The 18975-nt window shown below is 40.8% G+C and overlaps 1 protein-coding gene across 2 annotated transcripts; it reads left to right on the top strand.

Annotated features, from left to right (window-relative positions):
- Window positions 1-88: 88 nt before the first annotated feature.
- st3gal8 (ST3 beta-galactoside alpha-2,3-sialyltransferase 8) lies at window positions 89-18906 on the top strand. Of its 2 annotated transcripts, none has more exons than XM_069711235.1 (9): window positions 89-206; window positions 11494-11829; window positions 12391-12556; window positions 12642-12780; window positions 14115-14308; window positions 14473-14652; window positions 15157-15202; window positions 15501-15620; window positions 16005-18906. In XM_069711235.1, exons 2-9 carry the CDS (start codon window positions 11679-11681, stop codon window positions 16170-16172), a joined length of 1164 nt encoding a protein of 387 aa, XP_069567336.1. In that variant the 5' UTR covers window positions 89-206; window positions 11494-11678; the 3' UTR covers window positions 16173-18906. The 2 variants fall into 2 exon arrangements, with proteins under 2 accessions (XP_069567336.1, XP_069567337.1); XM_069711236.1 differs by lacking the exon at window positions 89-206 and adding an exon at window positions 7078-7159.
- Window positions 18907-18975: the final 69 nt, after the last annotated feature.

The raw sequence follows: 18975 nt of genomic DNA, 5'->3' as shown, positions 1-18975 counted from the left end.
AGTAAAAAAAAAAAAAAAAAAAAAAAAAAAACCCCGCCCCCTCTTTTGCCACGCCCCTTATCGTGCCCCCCTTCCTTCCGTCGGTAGGAAGGGCTCCGCTCTGCATGATGCTGTAGATTCACAAAGAGAGAAGAAGAAGAAGGAGAAGAAGAAAAACCAACCGGCCGCCGCCGCTGCTGCCGCCGCCGCCGCCGCCGCTCCTCCACGTAAGTTGTCCTCTGCGTCTGCTTCACGGAGCCCTGGGCAGGTTTTACCGGCTGATAACCGAGTCATTGCCATGTCTGGACCCGGGTACGGTTCCCCGCTTGTGTGTGACGGCGTTGGGGGGGGGAGACCCGAGACCCGAGTACTGGAAAGTTCGCAAAGTTTCCACCAAACTTCCTGCGGTTTCCCCCCCCCCCCCCCCCCCCGATTTTACGGCGGTTTGTTGTTTTCTGCTGTTTGCATTGTTTGTTTATTTGTTTTGCAGTTTTGTGTTGTCAGTTGGAGAGGGGAAGGAGCGCGAGATCGATAAGAGAAACGGGGGGCCGACGAGGGGTGAGGTGGTAGGGAGGGAGGGGAGGTGGGGAGGTGTGTGGGGTGGAGGGGGGGGACACAAACTTTAGACTTTCTCAACAACTTTCTCTGTTATTTCTGCAGGACTCCTAATTGCCTCAGCAGTTGGTCTGTTGGTGGACCTTATTGTACTTCATGGTCCTGTAGTATCCAACACCTACTGTCCTGTGCAGCACTCTTGGTAAACTTCTGCCGGGTCTGTTTTTACTATATTCCCTTCAGACCCGTTAGTTGTTGGCGTCCCTGACAGTATACCGTTATAACGTTGGCTCTAGTTTGTTACTTGACCTCTTTAACATTAGTTTTTTTTTTTTTCTATAGTATTATAATGTGTATGTTTTGTGTGTGGGGAGCATATGGCTGATAATATCTCCTCTAGGACTACAGTATTTCTATTATACTCGGTGTGTCTTTTGGAGTTGTGTATTCCTATAACATTTGTGTACTTTGTGGGTCGTTAAAAGTATTTTTCTTTTATAAATGCCATACACTTCAATTCAATTCTTCTTAAATAGTGTCTATATTGATTTAATTGTTGTTGGTTGTTTTTTTTTTTACTATAATTTAGTGCTCTGCATTTTACTATAGTCTACACCAGCAGCGTGTCTACTGCGGTGCTGTTACTGCAACTCCCATCATTGAATCATAGTTTTTTTGGGGGGATAATGGCCATCTTTAATCAAATGTTTGTGGTCTAACATGTGAAGAGCAATAAAGCAGGCATGTTATTGATGAAGCTTGATGACCTTTACTATAACTTCCTCTAACAGTTTGCTGTAAGTTGATGTGATTGTATGCTATCTGTTATTAGATAAAAATCTGTTATGGGTGGAGAGAGAGATAAATAAAGAATATCAGCGGACATATCAGAATTTATTTTACCCCCGGATATCAGTTTGGTTTCTACTAAATTCGACAGTAACATGTTATAATATCGAACTACTGGGAGACAAAAATGCAGTGAAACACATAAAAGTGTTCCACAAACAATTTATCTAAGAAAACAAAAAGCAAACTGTAAATTATGTTGACTCTTAGTGGGATAATTACAGACTATCACCAAAAGCATATTACAGGAACAACATGAGAAAATAATACAGTAGAGTGCAGTTAAGGCAAAATAGACGCAGCCCAGTAAACAGAATACTGATGAAATGTTATATAAATAATGTAAATATTTACTGACAGGCCCTGTTATTTCATATTCTGATGGTGTTTTTATAGATTATACACTCCTATAATATCCCTGTTTGGTCTGTTTACTTCACTATGTTGTTATCTCTCTAATATTTGTCTGCAGGTGTTCTGTAGTTATCTTCATGTAGCTCTCCCTCATTATAACATCGGCAGTTTCCAGACACGCTTCATGTTTGTTCTGCACATTTTGTTTTACCGCAAACAATTAGTCATTTGATTTCCTACACTTTTCCAGAGGTATGCTTGAGATGAGATCAAACTATTGATCTTCGTGAGGGTAATTTAGCATTACAGCAGCACAAGAGACAGAGCAGTTGTGGTAAACACTTGCAGGTATTTCTATGATATTTCATCAGTGTTTCCATAATATTCCACAGCCGGTCGATGCACTATTATGTAAATACTCCAATAATATTAGTTCAGTCAATTTTCTTTCTGTACTTTTCCAGAAATATCTAAATAATATGTCAGTAAAACATAATTGGTCTAATTTTTGCATTACTATATTCTACTGTGTTGCCACCTCTTAATTGATAGCTTGTCTGTTTGCTATGTTTTCATTTTGTAATACACCAAATTTATATAATCCCCTACATTTAAAAAAATAAAAAAATAAATAAAAATAAATTTAGGATAAAATGTAGTGATTTCCTGATCAGAAAAAAACTTAACTGATCCTCAGGAGGAGGCTGTTTAGCATCAAAGCAGCACAAGAAACAGCACAGACGATATAAATTATTTATATCTATAATATTCCTGAGTTTGTTTCCTGCACTGAGTTGGTCTGCTCGGACTTTATAAATGCTGATCTAATGGAACAAAAAGTTCAACCGTAGTTAATTCTCTAATGTTTATAGTTGTCTGTTGTTCCTGTTGGGTAGACTTTCCTGTATGAATTATTATCTATTATCTATAATGATACTATTGAATTAACTATAAAATGTAATAATAATCTGTGGTGATCAGCACGTCTGTCGTAATCAGTTGCTGTACTTTATCATAATACTCCTATAGTAGTTGGATGACCATCATCTTTTATGGTATTCCTAGTTTTTCTAGTATTTCTGGGGCTGTTTTGTTCCATGATGATGAATTTTCTCGACTGCGTTATGTGCTTTATTTTACTGTATCGATCTCTTTTGGTCTACATAATATTCCCGTAAAGGACTCTTGCCTTATGGTGACCTGGTAGTATTTATGCTGAAACAGGATACTGAAAACACTTAACATAATTATAGACAGAGAGGCAGGGTGTGTGTGGTCTGAGAGACAGTATTTGGGCCGATGTAAGTATAGAGGCCCGGTTCTAAATCTGAACTACAGAAACTGATTGTTACAGGCTCACCGTCTTGTCTACGTGCTTCAAGTCCGTTTCATATCTACAGCCTTGAATTACATTGAGATTAGTTTTAGAAATCTGCACAATATGAGCCTTGACCCAAGTAAGGAAAAGCTTAGGCAGACAGGATGTAGGTGTTGTCTTTACGGAGCAGACAGATGGACCACAAGGACATTTATTACTCAAAGAAACACATTGGCACCCTGCAATACTGTTATACTGTTAAATTGCAGAATTTCAAAGTGAGTGTAAACGTCTGTCTGTCTGAGTGAGTGGAGGAACAGGAAGTGGCTGAGCAGCGTTTTTATTTCAATCTTCGGGTTTGTCTGACTCACTCTGAGTAAAGCATGTTTACGTGTGTGTGAGTTGAACATTCATGTACATTTATCTTTGTAAAGACCAGTTTGAGTTTGAGGAGAAGGAACGTTATGGCCTGCCCTGACCTCGAGAGGACTGTTTTCGGGTTAAGGTGGTTATGGTTAATGGTTAATATGGTTTCAAAATTGGGATTATGTTATTAAGAAGGGGCCGGGGGAATACGTAATGTCAATGAGTTCAAGTGCGTGTGCAGTTTGAAACCTTCTTAAGGAAGACATTTCTGCATTACCTCTTCAAAGGGCTGTTTGAGGTTTTAGACTTGATTTCAGGGTTATGGTTAGACTTAGGTTAAGATCAAAGGGTTTAGGATTGCATTACGTCAATTAGTGTCCTCACTAGGATAGAAAGACTCTCTAGCCTCCCTGAACCTTTTAGAGCTCGACACATTTTCCACCCTGTTTCAGGTCAGCCATACTTAACAGAAATAACACTGTCCGTGGAAACACTGCACTCATGAAGTGCTGGGATCAAGCAAAGGATTTAGGATTTTGCTTTTTGTTTTGGTTTGTTTTATCCTTCTGTGCATCGTGGAAGAATATTGTGCTACAAGTTCACACTTCAAATATGAACACGAGCATGATGTGTAAACATACAACAACAAAAAACTTCAGTGAATCAGTGTCGTTTGGATTTTGATTTGGGACACAGTTCGGGTGCCATGGAGCAGTATTTATTCAGACATGAGAGGTTAAACAAAACTGGATAGTGCTCCAAAACTAATAAGCTAATGGCTGCCTCCCTTTGGCTCTCTGGCTTTCTGGCTCTCTCTTCCATCAAAGGTTTACTTTGTTTTTTTGAAACTGAAATTATTCTTTTAACTAGAGAAGAAATTAAACATTCAGCCTATGATCTCACCTTCAAAGTCGAAAGTCTCAGTGTTGGTACAGGAAAAGTTTGGGCTTGTTCCTGACGTGCACCGTCCACATTTTGTGTAACTTTATCAATTACCATTTATTCATCGAAACTCATAATTTGGTTTAAATAATCATTTAAAGAAGGTAAATACTCAGAGAATGATTTTGAAATATGACCAAATATGTTTCTACAGCAGCAACAGTAAAGTTTACAACAGCAAAGTTACTATAAACCCTAAAACATCTCACAAGAAAGAAAATCTGAAACTGCCAATAAAGCCAGACGTCTCTTTGTTCTCTGTTTGGAAGTGGCTGACATTGACAATAAAATGAGAAAAGACGGCCCACCGTAAAAGGTCAGTCCACCTAAAGTGAGCCTGCTCAGGTGTCACAAACATCAGGCAAACCCTTTCACTTTATCCAGCAGGTAGAGACTTGGCTCGGCTGTTGAGGACCTGCAGCTTTTATTCACTGACAAATAAGGTTTAACTGAACACGCACTGTTCTGCTAACGTTGTCGTCCGCTACGCTCACCGTCCTCACCGTCGACCACGCTCGTAAAGTCTGAGACAAAACGACAAGAAATGAGACCACACTGTATTCGTGAGCAGGAACGTTTCCCCGCAGGATGAAACTCAGAAACTGAAGAGAGAAACTCATTTCCTCCACCTGAGTTTCCATCGAGGGACCAGGATCAACTCTATTTTGTTTTTGTCTATTGTGCTTCGACACAACAACATGTTGCTACGGGGAAAAAAAAAATCCTCTGATTGACGGGCCAAATTGTGTACTTAAGTATTAAGACTTGCTATTTTGAGTGCACAAGTACTACTCGTACTATTGAGCATAAAACTCTGAGCACTTCTCTCTCCGTCATGGTTACGTCGTGGAAATAAAGGAACCATTGACCTATTTTTTAAACTGAAGCGGCCTAGGAGGCTGCAGCTGTTGCAGAAAACCGCACTATATAAATAAACGTCATACGTGTCCACACAAAAGTTTTTATTTTCACTAAACGGTTTCTTTTGTGAAAAGTTGACCACTTTGCCGGATTTTCTCCGGGCTTTAGACGACATTTGAAACGGATAAAAGAGCTGAAGGCTTCTTTAGTTTCTCGGAGAGTTCCTGGACATCAGTTCTTGGGGGTTTTTGTGGCTTCTGATATTTCGCAAAACTGATTCTGATGTTGCGCAGCAGAGTTTACAGCACATGTGTTTAGTGTAACTGACCCTTAAAATAGTTTTACTAAACATAATGAGTATTGGGGAGACATGTCTCCTCTAATCAGGAGAGACTATTTCTACATATAGAAATATATGATGTTTTTTTTTTTCTAGTATTCTGTGAAATCACAAAACCTTTTTCTTCCAGGTCATTAATTACTAAATATTTTAAACTTCATTCATGTCAACCGCTCCCACAAGAACAATCTTTACAGAGCTTCAGCTACAACAGGGACCTTTGTTTCATGTCGTCCTGGCTCGTCTCCCGTCCCTGTCTGTGACCAAATAAAGGCAAAAAAAAAAAAAATACCCACAATGAAAGAGTTGGCGGAGTCTCCTCCCTGAGGACGGTCGCTCTGTGGAAACAGTACGGACATTAAAGTTTTAATCCTCGCCGCTCAGGCAGTCTGCGTGAGATCCGGCACCGTTCTTCTTCTGTGGTGTCGTTATTTTCCAGCTCGCCGATATATTCCCATCAGCACTGCAGCTGGTTTCCATCTTGGTGTCAACGCTGAGGTCAGAGGTCATTGAGAAAGAGAGAGCGAGAGCGAGCGAGTGGGACAGGAGGGAGGGCTGTCGCAAAGTTTCCTCGGCACAGGAAACCATGTGACCTTTAACATCGTCACCACCCTCCTGCCCCCCCCCCTCCTCATTCCTCACCCTGTAAACCCCTAAAATAACATACAGACTGTGACTCAGCTGAGTCATTTACCCTCCCCTGTCCTTTCATCTCTTCGACTGCGTGTTTACGAGCATTTAAATAGACGTTTTCTCAGCTGGGGTTTCGAACTCGCTTTTCAGACGTTCGTGACACAGTCTTTGGGCAGGGAGAGTAACTGGAGAACCAAAAGACAGTAGTTTTTGTGAATCATAATTTAATTCAAAATCAAATTAAAACTGATACTTACACAAAGCAGTCTTTGGAAGCCTAAATAGTACTCATGCTCACTTAAGCGCTTTTCCATTCATTTTGAACGTACCGTTTCTGGTTTCGTCAAGCCGCATAAGCGACGGCAGTCTTGTGACTTTTACGGTTATGTTCCTCGCAGCTTTATTTTAGGCACTAGACAGTGCAGGAAGTTATGCATAATACACAGTGTGACCTGTTTGGGCCTGTTCATCTGCCTCCTTTATCTCATCTTCGTCATGAAGGGAGAACAACTTTTTGATCTCAGCGTTGAACCAATTTTCAGTCATTTTTGCACCGAGTAAACTTGGTTTAATGATTTTTAAGGAAAAGATCACTAATACTTTCCTGTTGCCCTCGCGTCTTTCGTGACCCAAAACGGTTTTGAAAATGGGTCACTAAAGACCCGAGGACAACAGGAAGGTTAAATCAGAAAGCAGTTCTTTGAAGGTAATAAAGTTAGAGACGTGTGATCGCTGGCATGCTGCCCGTGCAGTATTGAGCAAAAATTTGGGATCTTTAGATGTTTAAACTCTTATCTGTCTCGGTCCGATAATCACAAAGTTATTCTTTAACAGACCTATGGACCAACAAGAACGAGGGCAAAATCGAGAGTTAGTCTGGGGTTACATAAAGAAACAGAAAACACTGTCCACTTAAAAACTGTGGAAAGTTTTCCAGGAGCTGCCAAGTCCTTTTAAAACACGTGAGTAAGGGGGCAGAGGAGAACTGAGGCTGTTTTCATTTGGGTTTTTCTTTTACTGCATCTTAGATTAAGGTTGAATAATAATGATGATAACTATGTTCACTATTATATTTAAAAGCATCCTCACTTTACTTTTAGTGTCTTCAAAATTGTTTGTCCCTGAGCCCGTTCGCACTGACAGTGTTTTGGGCGAAACTTGGGCTGTCGGACCTGAATTTATAAGAGAACAGATTCACTACACCTAAACGCGTTGCCACGGTTACTGAATTGATCACAAATGGGTCCAAAATCAGAAAGTGACTTGTTTTAAAGTGCTCGAGTAACCACAGTCTACAGATGGTAATATCGCATCATACCTCTAACGATCACTTTAACTTTTACCATTTGAATACGCTCGTGCACACGGTCTGAGTTTAAAGTAGATGTTTTTTTTTTTTTTTAAATCATTTGCACTCAAAACAACTTGATGTCTTCGAGTAGTTCACTGTTTGATGTGATGATTTAACACGGAGAGTTTAACGTTTGTATTTATTCTTAAGTTCTGTGTATTTTACGTGCCTCTTTGCAAATATGTTTCATACTACATACTTGTCCCTGTATGAATAAACATGGAATAGATAAGTATGTAGATAACACGCTGGAGTGTACACCAAAAATATTTCGTCACGCTTCAATATTGAGTTTAGTTAAAAGTATTTGATTCGTTACGAACTTCTTCATTTTTCGAGTTAATGTTTAACAGCTGTTAATCGACGTATCGCTGCACTTTGTCTGAACTATCAGGTTCAGACCAAATATCCAGCTGAACGGTTCGGTCTGAGCTGCTTCTGTATGAAAGCCCTTTGTACCGGGACGAGTTTGCACAGTTAACACGGCACACAGTCACACCGTGAGCTACCACCCCAATGCAGATGCTAATCCAGGAGCTTGGCAGGAAAGATATGAGCAACTAACAAAAATGCGTGACTGTGGTTGTGTGGCAATTAGCATCTGTTGTGACTCGCCTCCTCGTTTCCTGCTTCCTAGCTTTCAAAATGTTTTTGTTTTTTTTCCATGTTGATTACTGATAAAGTCTCGTCTGAACAAGCGATCGCATGATTAAATAGGATAGGGCATTTTCAAGCAACAATACTATTCAAGTTTGGCTCGTAACTGTGTGACTATTATTCAACCATTCAACACCCTCGAACCCACCGAGCGTTTGTGGCAACATGGTCTTATCCTTATTTTCTTTAATTTGGGTAGACAAACAGCTTTTAGGTGCATTACCGCCACCTTTTGACGAGAGCAACGCATTGCATCCAGGCGGCGATTAAAAACAGGGGAGATAAGGAAGAACAATATTAGTTTTTTTTAAATATTTTAATAACTCTTTAAATATTTGAAAATCATGAGCAATTCCAATTATTAAGTTACAGAAGTATGTTGAACTGAGTCAAGCCAGACGTGACGTCAGTTCTTCAGCTCTTCGTTTTAATTCGGTCAATCTAATAAGGTTAAAAATGTGTATTGCATACCTGCCAAGACTTTTTCCCAGGATCTTCCATATTTAATCTTTTGATGTTTCTCCTGGGGAAACTTTATTATCAATAATTGTTAATCTCACATTGCTCAAGTTGTTATATCGTCTATGAAACACAAAGAGTCCACACATTACTTACTGTTTCAGCCCATCTGTCATTGCAACCCAGAACCTGATCCATGAGGTGTATTTGCAGCTGCTGTCTGTGCAGGCAGGCCAGTTAGATGCTGAATGAATCGGCCCACTAACTCAGCTCCTGTCAAAAATGCCGAGGCAGAACAAGGTTCCTCCTAAAAAACACACAAAACAGAAGCAAATGCACACCCAGATGCACTTATTATGTTCATGGAATGATAAATATGCCGTTTTTATGTGATTAATTTATGTTGATATTGTGTCATGGATTAAAATGAATCCGGGCGTTTTTTTTACTGCCTCCCAAAACCCAAAAGAAAGAAAAAACAAACAAAAAAAACTCAGATTGATGTTGAACATACCAAATATCCATCTAAAAATACTCTATTGCAAATAAAAGTTCAGCACTAAAGATCAGACTTGAGTGAAAAATCCAAATAACTGGCTCTACAGAAAAACGATCCCTGTTAATGAGACATTGTGAAGTAAAACAGTCAGATTTTTTTGTGCTGATGCATGTTTGCACATGCAGCATTTTATTGTTGCAGCTGGTGGAGGGGGAGCTAGTTTAGTTCCCAGCATTGAAGCCGGCCCCTACGAAGGGTCAGAAGATAAATATGAGGGGTCGCCTTCTTTGTAAGTTATTGAATTATTTATCCTCTCTGCACTTCAAACAGTTTAAATGAAACCCTTTGAGAAATCTCTCTTTGTTGGAAATGTTAACAACAATCATAGTGCCTGACCTGACCTGACACTGCTGCTTTGCAAAGAGTCAAAGCGGAAAAGTTGGAAACCACTTTTAAATGTGTTGAACTTTTTTGGGTGAACATACCTTTTATGTAAAAGCTTATAAGGAGTTGTAGCTGTCAGTTGAAAGGTGTCTGAGAATTGTCTGTAAATGTAGCACCCAATGAAATGTACTTTTCTTTCTTTCTACTACTTTCTACCAATGTGTACCCAACATGGTGTCGGATATTAAAGGAGCTTTAGTGGTGCTGGTGGACTAATAGTATTAGCAGTGTGTGTGTGTGTGTGTGTGTGTGTGTGTGTGTGTGTGTGTGTGTGTGTGTGTGTGTGTGTGTGTGAGAGAGAGAGAGAGAGAGAGAGAGAGAGAGAGAGTGTACGTGTTTTATAGCAGTTGGAACAAATACTGTGGAATAAACTGTTATAGCTATCAGTTACACAGCACAGAGTAGTGAAGAAAGACACACACACACAGGTTAGCTGACAGGTTTGACTTCACAGACACACACACACACACACACACACACACACACACACACACACACACACACACACACACACACACACACACACACACACACACACAGACACAGTGAGTGAGAGAGAGGGGGACATTGAAGCGGACAGGGGGAGCAAGCGCTGAAACAGGAGAAGCTGAACCGAATCCAGATCTGATTGGTATTCAGAGACCGAGTTTGTCTGCAGGGAGACATTCCTGCAGGAGCAGAGGGGAGGTGAGGGAGGTGGGAGGAGGAGGAGGAGGCCAAAATCCAGTTCAGGGCCTCTGTTTGTCCTTTAGTGTTTCTCAAGGTAGTGGGCAGGGTGTTTGTGTTCGTTGTTGATGATGATGTCCTCATGCAACCTTCCTAACCATCAGCAGCAGTGATGATGTAATCAACAACTGCTGGGCTGAAACATAGCGATGATGTTCTTTGTTTTGAAGAGCACCTCCTTTTCCTCTTTTGTAATATTCTGGATAAGTTTGTTCACAGAGAAGTTGAGCTTTGGTATTTGTTGTTGTTGTCATTGTGGTGTACATGGTTTGCTTTAAATTGTTTGTTGTGGATAATTTTTTAATGAATTGTTTGAGATAATTTCCTGCAGTTTGTTTGTAATTATTGATATAATAGTATATAAATACATTGCTATTTTGTTATGAATAATTAGTTTGTTGTAGGAAATTAGCATTTTGGATTACAGGATTTTATTTTGTGATAGATCGTGTGTTTTCGTATCGATCTTATCGGTATATTTATGTCCATAATTAGCGTTTTACTGATAATTATTTTTGTTGGAGAATATGACTTGTTTCCAAGTGATGATGAGTTTGTTGTCGATAGATAAAATGAACATGGTAATAAGTTTGTTATGGATAATTTGTCCGATTTTTGTCAAACACAATTACTCTATAGGCATTCACTTATTTTGTTACAATTACCTAATGAATGTTAGAAAATGTGAAAGTTGTTTGTTTATTATGGATAAACTTTATTAAACATTATAAGTGTATGTTAGTTGTTGGGATTTTATCAAATGTTTAAAAAAAAAGTTATATTATTGAGTATAATTGTTTTATACATATGATGTTAGATTATCATTTTGTTTATGGATAACTGATCTGAATTATGGAGCTATGGGAGTATGTGGATAGCCGTTCGGAGTAAAACAGAAAAATCCCCAAATCTTATTTGTATGTTGATTCTTTATAAATATACAAACAAAGAGACATCTGTTCGGTCATCTCGCCAACTTAACTAAACGTGCCTCAGAGCATGATGTCTCACATGGTTCATCTCTTGTTATCTGTCGGCTAAACATTCACTCGTGTCCAACTATACGGAGAGAAATTAGTTGTCATTAATACAGCAAATGAAAATATAATGTCTACTTTTTCTAACCTGATGGCACTATGTGTTTCTGTCTGTGGCCACAGATCCCGTCTCCACCAATCGGAAAGTAGCGACGGGTCAGGCTTCATGGAGACGAGTGGAAGGACGAGAGCAAAATGCCCAGATGACGGCAGATGACACCGTCCAACTATGCTGACATAGCCGGTCGATTGACAGCTCAACAACACATCCTCCCTCCTGCCGCCGCCCGCCTCTAGTCCGACCAGCTATGTTGTCGAGGAGGAAGCTGTGTGTTGCCTTGGTGATCGCCACCATCCTCATCCTCATGCTCGCTAGCCAGCGCATCCAGAAGAGACATTTCCTGGTTTTGTCATTAGCCCCGCCCAACAGCCGGGCCACGCCCATCAGCAGGGAGACAGGTGAGGCGGTGTGATGAATAGACAGTCTGATGATAGCGCTTTTAACAGTTTGAACGTTTTCCACAATATCATTACATTTGTCGTATTTGGACTAAATATGAAATTAAATCTATAACTGCGAGACCTTATTGTGGTGTGCTACCATAAGCGGCCTTCAGCAATTTAGCCAAATCCCTGTAGTTTTTATATGTGATTAATAGAAGCACTGCCGAAGGCATTACGGCTCAAAGTGAGTGTAAAGACCGCCAGAAAACGAATAAGAAGGAGGAATTGTAGCAAAAGACACCAAAATGACTCATGCAAAAAATGTATTGTCTTTGTATTTCATGAGAAAAGTTGAATGGGAGTCTATGGAGCTGGAGCCTTTTTGTTGCCGGCCCCTAGTGGCCCTCAGTGGCATTGCACTTTAAGGTTCTTCCGCATTGGCGTCATTTTTCAGACCCAGAAGCTCGTCCACTTTTATTTACAGTCTATCGTTATACAATTAGCTGTAGAAGTGTCGTGATCGCGTAGAGCTCCCATGATGCATTGTTCTCTGAGTCTCTGTTGGTTTGTTTGCAGTGGTCAAACCCACAGCGCCTCCTGCGGAGCTGACCCTTCCTCCTCCCAGCATCACCCAGCCTGAGAGCGAGGAGGATGACGAGGATGAGGATGAGGACGATGACGAGGACGAGGAGGCGGAGGAGGAGGAAGAGGAGGTTATAGAGGAGTCCCAGAACGACCTGAGGTAACACGCTGACGTTGATGGACTCTGTATCCCATGATTCCCTGATCTGAACCTGTCTGACTCCAGTGTGTTGTCTTCTTTTCAGGCTGTGTAGTTGTTCTGAGTCCTGCATTGCAGACCTGGACGGCTCGGACTGGTTCAGCCGACGCTACGACCCAAAACAGCAACCCATCCTGCGAAACACAAACGACAACTTTGACCCCGATGCGCTCACATGGTGGCTGGTAAGGACGAAAAGTAGAAATAATGCGGTTTTTCTTCTGTTCTTCTTATTGAGGATTTAAAAATACATATCTGCACGTTGATTCATCGGTCTAAGGTTTGACATCCAAATTAAAAAGTTTAGTTTGAATAAACAGGATTATTATCAATGTTTTGTTCCTGCTCAAGCTAAAGTTCTGCCTTCAAAATAAAAGTCTTTGAACCATTGTGTTAGTTTGAGCTTGACATGTTATTTTTTATCAGTTTTTATACTGTTTAATCTGTTAATCTGCATAAATCAATAATCTAAAGTAAGAGATTATATCATGAACAGCAGTTTTACTGTCAGTGTCCAAAAGCAACTCAAATCCCTATTGGAATAAATTTTTCTACACATAAATCCTATAATATCTTATAATCTTATACCACAATCAGTGATTAAACTACAGATAATATCAGTACTGATACTTTAACAGTTGAGTAAATCACCAAAGGAAGTTCATGGAAAGATTTTACATTAACACGATTTTCAGGCATCCCTGTTTTTCTTTTTTCAGTGATTGAATGTGGTTTAAGAGCGATAAAGTCTGAGCCATCATTCAGGAAATAATTGCAGGCTGCTCACTGAAAGTGACCTGACAGCACTGCATCGATGTGTCCACGCTGACTATCAGTAAATCAGAGAAAAGATTTTTTTTTTTTTGTATGAAAAGTCGAAAGGAGAGTTTGTATTATACTGCAGAACGTTTCAGTCAATAGCGAGGACCAATAATGGAAAATTTGATTTTCAGAAAATTGAAAATGCCTCTGATTTGTGGAAGCTGTCAGCAGTCTGCACGGGGAGACGAATGTCTGAGTCTTTTTCCGGCGTTTATAGATTAATTCCTGCTGCAGAAACCATTAGTAGATTAAAAGGAGGGGGGGCAGTAATGCTGCTAACATCATCAGTCTGGTCCACAGTAAACAGTATGCAGTATATACTGTGTGTGTATGTGGTGTGGGCTGTTCGTACATAAAGAGCAACTGTTTAGTTACGCTGTAAAAACATGTAGGCCAAAAGAAAATACAGAAAATTGTCCATTATACATTCCCAAATATTTAGTTTTATCTCATCACTGTTAAAAAGTATTAAATTTACTTTCATAGAAGACAAAAATAAAAGACAAAGATAACCACCAACTTTCAACTCTTAAAACATTCACAAAAAACAAATGGCCTAAAACAAAATAAGAATTAAAGCTTTTAAAAAAGCTGTTTTTTTTTTTTTTTTTTTTTTTTTAGTTTGGATGGTGATTCAGCAGAATTTAAATATAAAAAGCTTCATAAAAATAATGGGATACGCTCCGCCTATCCACAGAGTCTTCAGCGGTCCGGTAACGACCAGACTTTAGCGAAAGTGATGTCAGAGATGTTCCGGGTCATTTCCCCGCCCACTGTGGACTTCAAGCCCCTCCCCTTCCGTTGCCGTAGCTGCGCGGTGGTCGGCAACTCTGGCAACCTGAGGAAGTCTGGACATGGCAACCTGATTAACTCTCATGGCTCTGTGATCAGGTACGCAAGTCCATTCACACACACACACACACACACACACACACACACACACACACACACACACACACACACACACACACACACACACACACACACACACACACACACACACACACACACACACACACAGGCCTCGCCTTATTCTTCATCTTTCTCCTCTTCAGGATGAACAAGGCGGTGACTCGAGGATTTGAGAACGACGTTGGGAACCGGACGACGCATCACTTCCTGTACCCGGAGAGCGCGGTGGACGTTGATCGCGGTGTCAGCCTCGTCCTGCTGCCGTTCAAACTGAGAGACCTGGAGTGGCTGACCAGCGCGCTGTCCACCGGCCAGGTCAAAATGTACGACATATAACCACAAATATAATTCAAATGTACTGAATATTCAGAGAAATATCATCAAAATTCAGTAAAAATAATCAAAAATATATAGTTATATATACACACAAATTAAACATTAACATTGGACAGGACAAAATGTATTTAAAAAAAATGCTAATTATACATATACATAGCTCATATATGAATTACCTATTTGTGTGTGAAACATTTTGACGTACAGGGTTTTAGTATAATCTGCATTTATTATGTACAGTAATATTCCACAAAGTACGAAAAAATGTACCTTTTGTAAGCTGAATTATATGCTCATACATAGTTGATGAAATAGTCGGCTTTAAATCTGTACTCAGATCTTTACATCTGAACTTAGCAATCACATATTATATTGTATATAGACCTGAAATGACAGTTCATGATCATATACAGAAACAGAATACATGTGTATAGACAGAACAAACTAGAATAATATAATATTGTTGTATAACTCGGCGTGTTTGTTTTCAGGACCTACATGAGGGTTAAAGAGAGGGTGGATGCGGATAAAGACAAGGTAAGACTTCTTCATGTTTCTTCTACATTTTTTTCACAGTTGTTACTGCCTCCTCATTATTTCTGTTTTGAGGAAGTTTCAACTTCTGCTCTCAAGTTTCCGTCTGTCTATAGTTGTAGTTCTTGGTTTATTATGTTTCCTTCAACTTCTGTACAGGATTTCAAAGGAGTGTTTTAATTATGTTAAATCGGTCAGTTTAGCTCTTGCGAGTGCTTTTGCAAACACCTACCGCCGACCCTACTATAGAGAGCAGCAAATATAACATGTTACCATGGTAACGCGGTCTGTGTTTGTGCAGGTTCTGGTGGTGAACCCGGTGTTCTTTAAGTACGTTCACGATCGTTGGACCGAACGTCACGGTCGCTACCCGTCCACCGGCATGCTGGCCATTATCTTCGCTCTGCACATCTGTGACCAGGTAGGAGGGCGGAGGGGGCGGAGCCTGTATCTTCATCCACATCAAACTTAAGCTGCCTTTATATAAACTCATAATGCAGCTGAGAGCAAAACCCGTCTTGTCGGGGAGGCTCGGACATTTGATTGACCACATTCACGTACTTCTTTTGAATCAATGCTTGATTATTTGGTGTCCTTGAATGCACCACGAGAAAGAAAATAAAGGAATCTCCGCTATTGTTACAACATGTGGAAGTAACCGATTATTATTATGCGAAAGGACACACACATGACACGTCATCGCCAGGTGGCTAAATGCAGACTATGAGTATGCCTGGTAGGTGTCGAGCTTGTCATACTTGGCTCTGTAGTGCGTCGTAGCATCACCTTCCCGTCTGTGTTTAAGGTGTCGGTGTTCGGTTACGGCGCTGACCAGCAGGGGAACTGGCATCACTACTGGGAAGAAAACCGCTACGCCGGAGCCTTCAGGAAGACCGGCGTCCACAGCGCCGACTTCGAGACGCAGGTCATCCACCAACTCGCCAAAGAAGGCAAGATCAGTCTACACCTGTGACGCAAACACTGACCTGCCGACTGATGGGCGGTCTCCCGACCGGGCCTACGGACCTTCACGCTGACCTGCATCCCTGCAGACGAACCTACGCACCTACCAACATGCCGACCGATGGGCTGACTTACAGACAGACCCCCGGACCACCGAACAGACTGACCTGCAGCCGAGTTGGGCTGACTGTCGCCACACCCGACGGTCCTCTGGCACTGATCAACCAAATCTGAGCCAGCTCTGGACCTTGCATGTCTTGTTTATGAGGGATTTGGACGGTAATCAGACCCCTGTACTTTTATCAATCACCACGTCTGCCTTCAGTTGGACATCCTATCGCGCTGCATTGAGGATGCTTTTGGGCCGAGATATTTTTATATTCCTGGATTACCTGTGGACAGCCACCTCCACCCTCCAGGGGGGGCGGGGTTCAGATCCCCTCTCTGTGCAGACTCCTGCTGCTTTAAATATTTTCCAGCTCAACTTGAAAAATCTAATTTTGTCGGGACCTTCGACGACCCGTCCTGCCGTCTGCGACTGCTGGGATTGACCACAACAAGCTTTGCTCTGAGCGGGAAAGAACCACAGACCTTTTATATCTTTTTTTTTAATTTTTTTTTTATGAGACTTTATAGACATTATATGGGGATAACCTCTTTTAAGAAAAGCACTTTTGTCCTGAAGAAGAGTCAGTGGGAAGAGGCCATATAGTTGCTTCGCTGTCCAGCCACATAAGACTTCTTGTAATTTGTATCATTTATAATCCATCCATTTATTTTAAATAAATCTTAACACAAACCGTCCTGATCTAGAGGATCCTGACAGACTGAAACTGGAATCAGAAATGTAACTTTATTCAAGTTTTTTTTTCACTTCAGCATTTCTGGAATTTAAACCAATGATACTTCCTGTCTTGGACCGGGAGGTCAAGAGTGGGAGGAGCCTGTGTTCGGTTCTCAGCCTGTGTGCCTCGTCAGTCTGCAGGTTTTCAGCTGATTTCATCCAAAAGAGGAAAAAAGTTTTTTGTTTTGACGGTGTCGTGTTTCAATCATAAATGTGTTTTCTAATCATGCTTTTCTGGCTCCGATAGCAAACAACATTCTTGGTAAGAAGGAAAGCCAAACCTCCGTGAGTGAATCTACAGACTGGAGAACTGATGTGACTCAGCCCAGCTCGGCTGATGGGAGTAACAAAGAGGTGGCGGACCATGCACGACTTTATTAAATAAAACTTTAACGAGGATTAAGTCAAACAATCAGTAACATCAGTGTGTGCGGCGAACGGATGAGTGAAAGATGAAGTGCAATTTTACTTAAATAAATCATGGTGGAGTGCGGGACTTTTAAATTAATGTCCGTTACATTCAAGCCCGTTGCCAAACAAGTCCACACAGTGCGGATTCAGCCTATAAACACAAGATCAAGTTTTAAAAATCTGGTGTCTGGTGAGACATTGCTGCCCTGGCCGGATATGTCCATACAGGGCTGCTCTATGGGGTAGAGCATGTGCACCGGAGACATACGCTGGCCAAGCCTGCTAACTTCCAGCTATGTTAACTTGTGAAAATAATTGAATTATGAAGCTCTTGTAGACTTTCAAAATGCTATCTGACTCTTAAGCATCAAATAGTGATGGTGAAATTAGTAATTTCACCGGTGTTTGTAGGCTCAGAACAATTTATCCTCCTTTTTTCAGCTACAGCGCTAGCCATTTCAAATGCTAGAGGAGTCTACGATGTAAGCACTTCGACAGTGTTTTTGTAATTACTCTCACGGCAGAAGGGGGAGACAAAAGTCCCGCACTGCAGATTTAAAGTCCAACCAAAAATAACCCTATGAATGGAGAGGCTGACCAGTCCAGCAGGTAGCAGAACAGTCAGTCAGTTGTCACGCCTGTACTGTGAATGTACAAAAAAAAACCTGTTGCTGATTGTCAATCAAAGTCACCTGAATGTCAGTGGCTTCGATTACACTGTGAGGAGTTTCAGGGCGCTTTCACACTGAATTAAAGTCAAAGCATGAAGTCCTCCGTCCCCCTCGAGCGCTAATATACTTGCTTTTTTAATTGTGCATCTGTGCGCATCCTTCTTGAACATTTCATTTCCACTCAATGTATTTAAAGGCCAAAATCATTTGACTAAAAATAAACACAAAAACAGGACGGGGAAGTTTGAATAAGAAAACAAAAGAGACCTTCTTGGTGTGTATCGGCTGAGGGCTCGTTAATCTTGTGCTGCGCGTGGATGATTAGTGTGTACCATCATGGAAAAATGACGTAATGCAGATACTACAATCTGAGTTTAAACCTGCATTGAAATAATCATTAGCTCATTTGACCAGCTTTCAGATGATTTTTTTTTTTTTAATGACAAAAATGTAAGACATTTCGTCCTATTTTTAAAAGTTGACTTATGAACAATGTCAACGAATATTTTATAGTTCTCATAACGCAAAATTAACACCGATGATTACATCATCCGTGTTGCTGTTGCTCGTTCAAGTGTACGCTCTGTAAAATTGAGTACATTAGCACTCTAAAACTTTGTTATCAGTTTTGATTGGTGGGATGTAGGTTTCCTATTTTAGCTGTTTGTTTGTTTTTTTTTTTGTCTGAAAATGCCACAAATGTGCCGTTTTCCAAACATTCCGTCCTGCCAGTGTGAAACCGCCCTGTCGCTGATGCTCAGTCTGCTTACAATAAACCTGTTTGTACAACATGTTTGTCAAACAAATCTCTTTGTGATCTCCACACCGTGAATGATGGCGACGACGACAGCGCTCACTTCGTGTCAGTCTCTCCTTGTGGACATTCG

Source organism: Brachyistius frenatus, unplaced genomic scaffold (assembly GCF_029030835.1).
Source record: "Brachyistius frenatus isolate BFR_SWC_R1_liver_20210118 unplaced genomic scaffold, ASM2903083v1 Contig_98, whole genome shotgun sequence".
Classification (NCBI taxonomy): Eukaryota; Metazoa; Chordata; class Actinopteri; family Embiotocidae; genus Brachyistius; species Brachyistius frenatus.
Note: the sequence above shows the minus strand (reverse complement) of the source record. Positions and strands in the feature narration are given on the sequence as shown.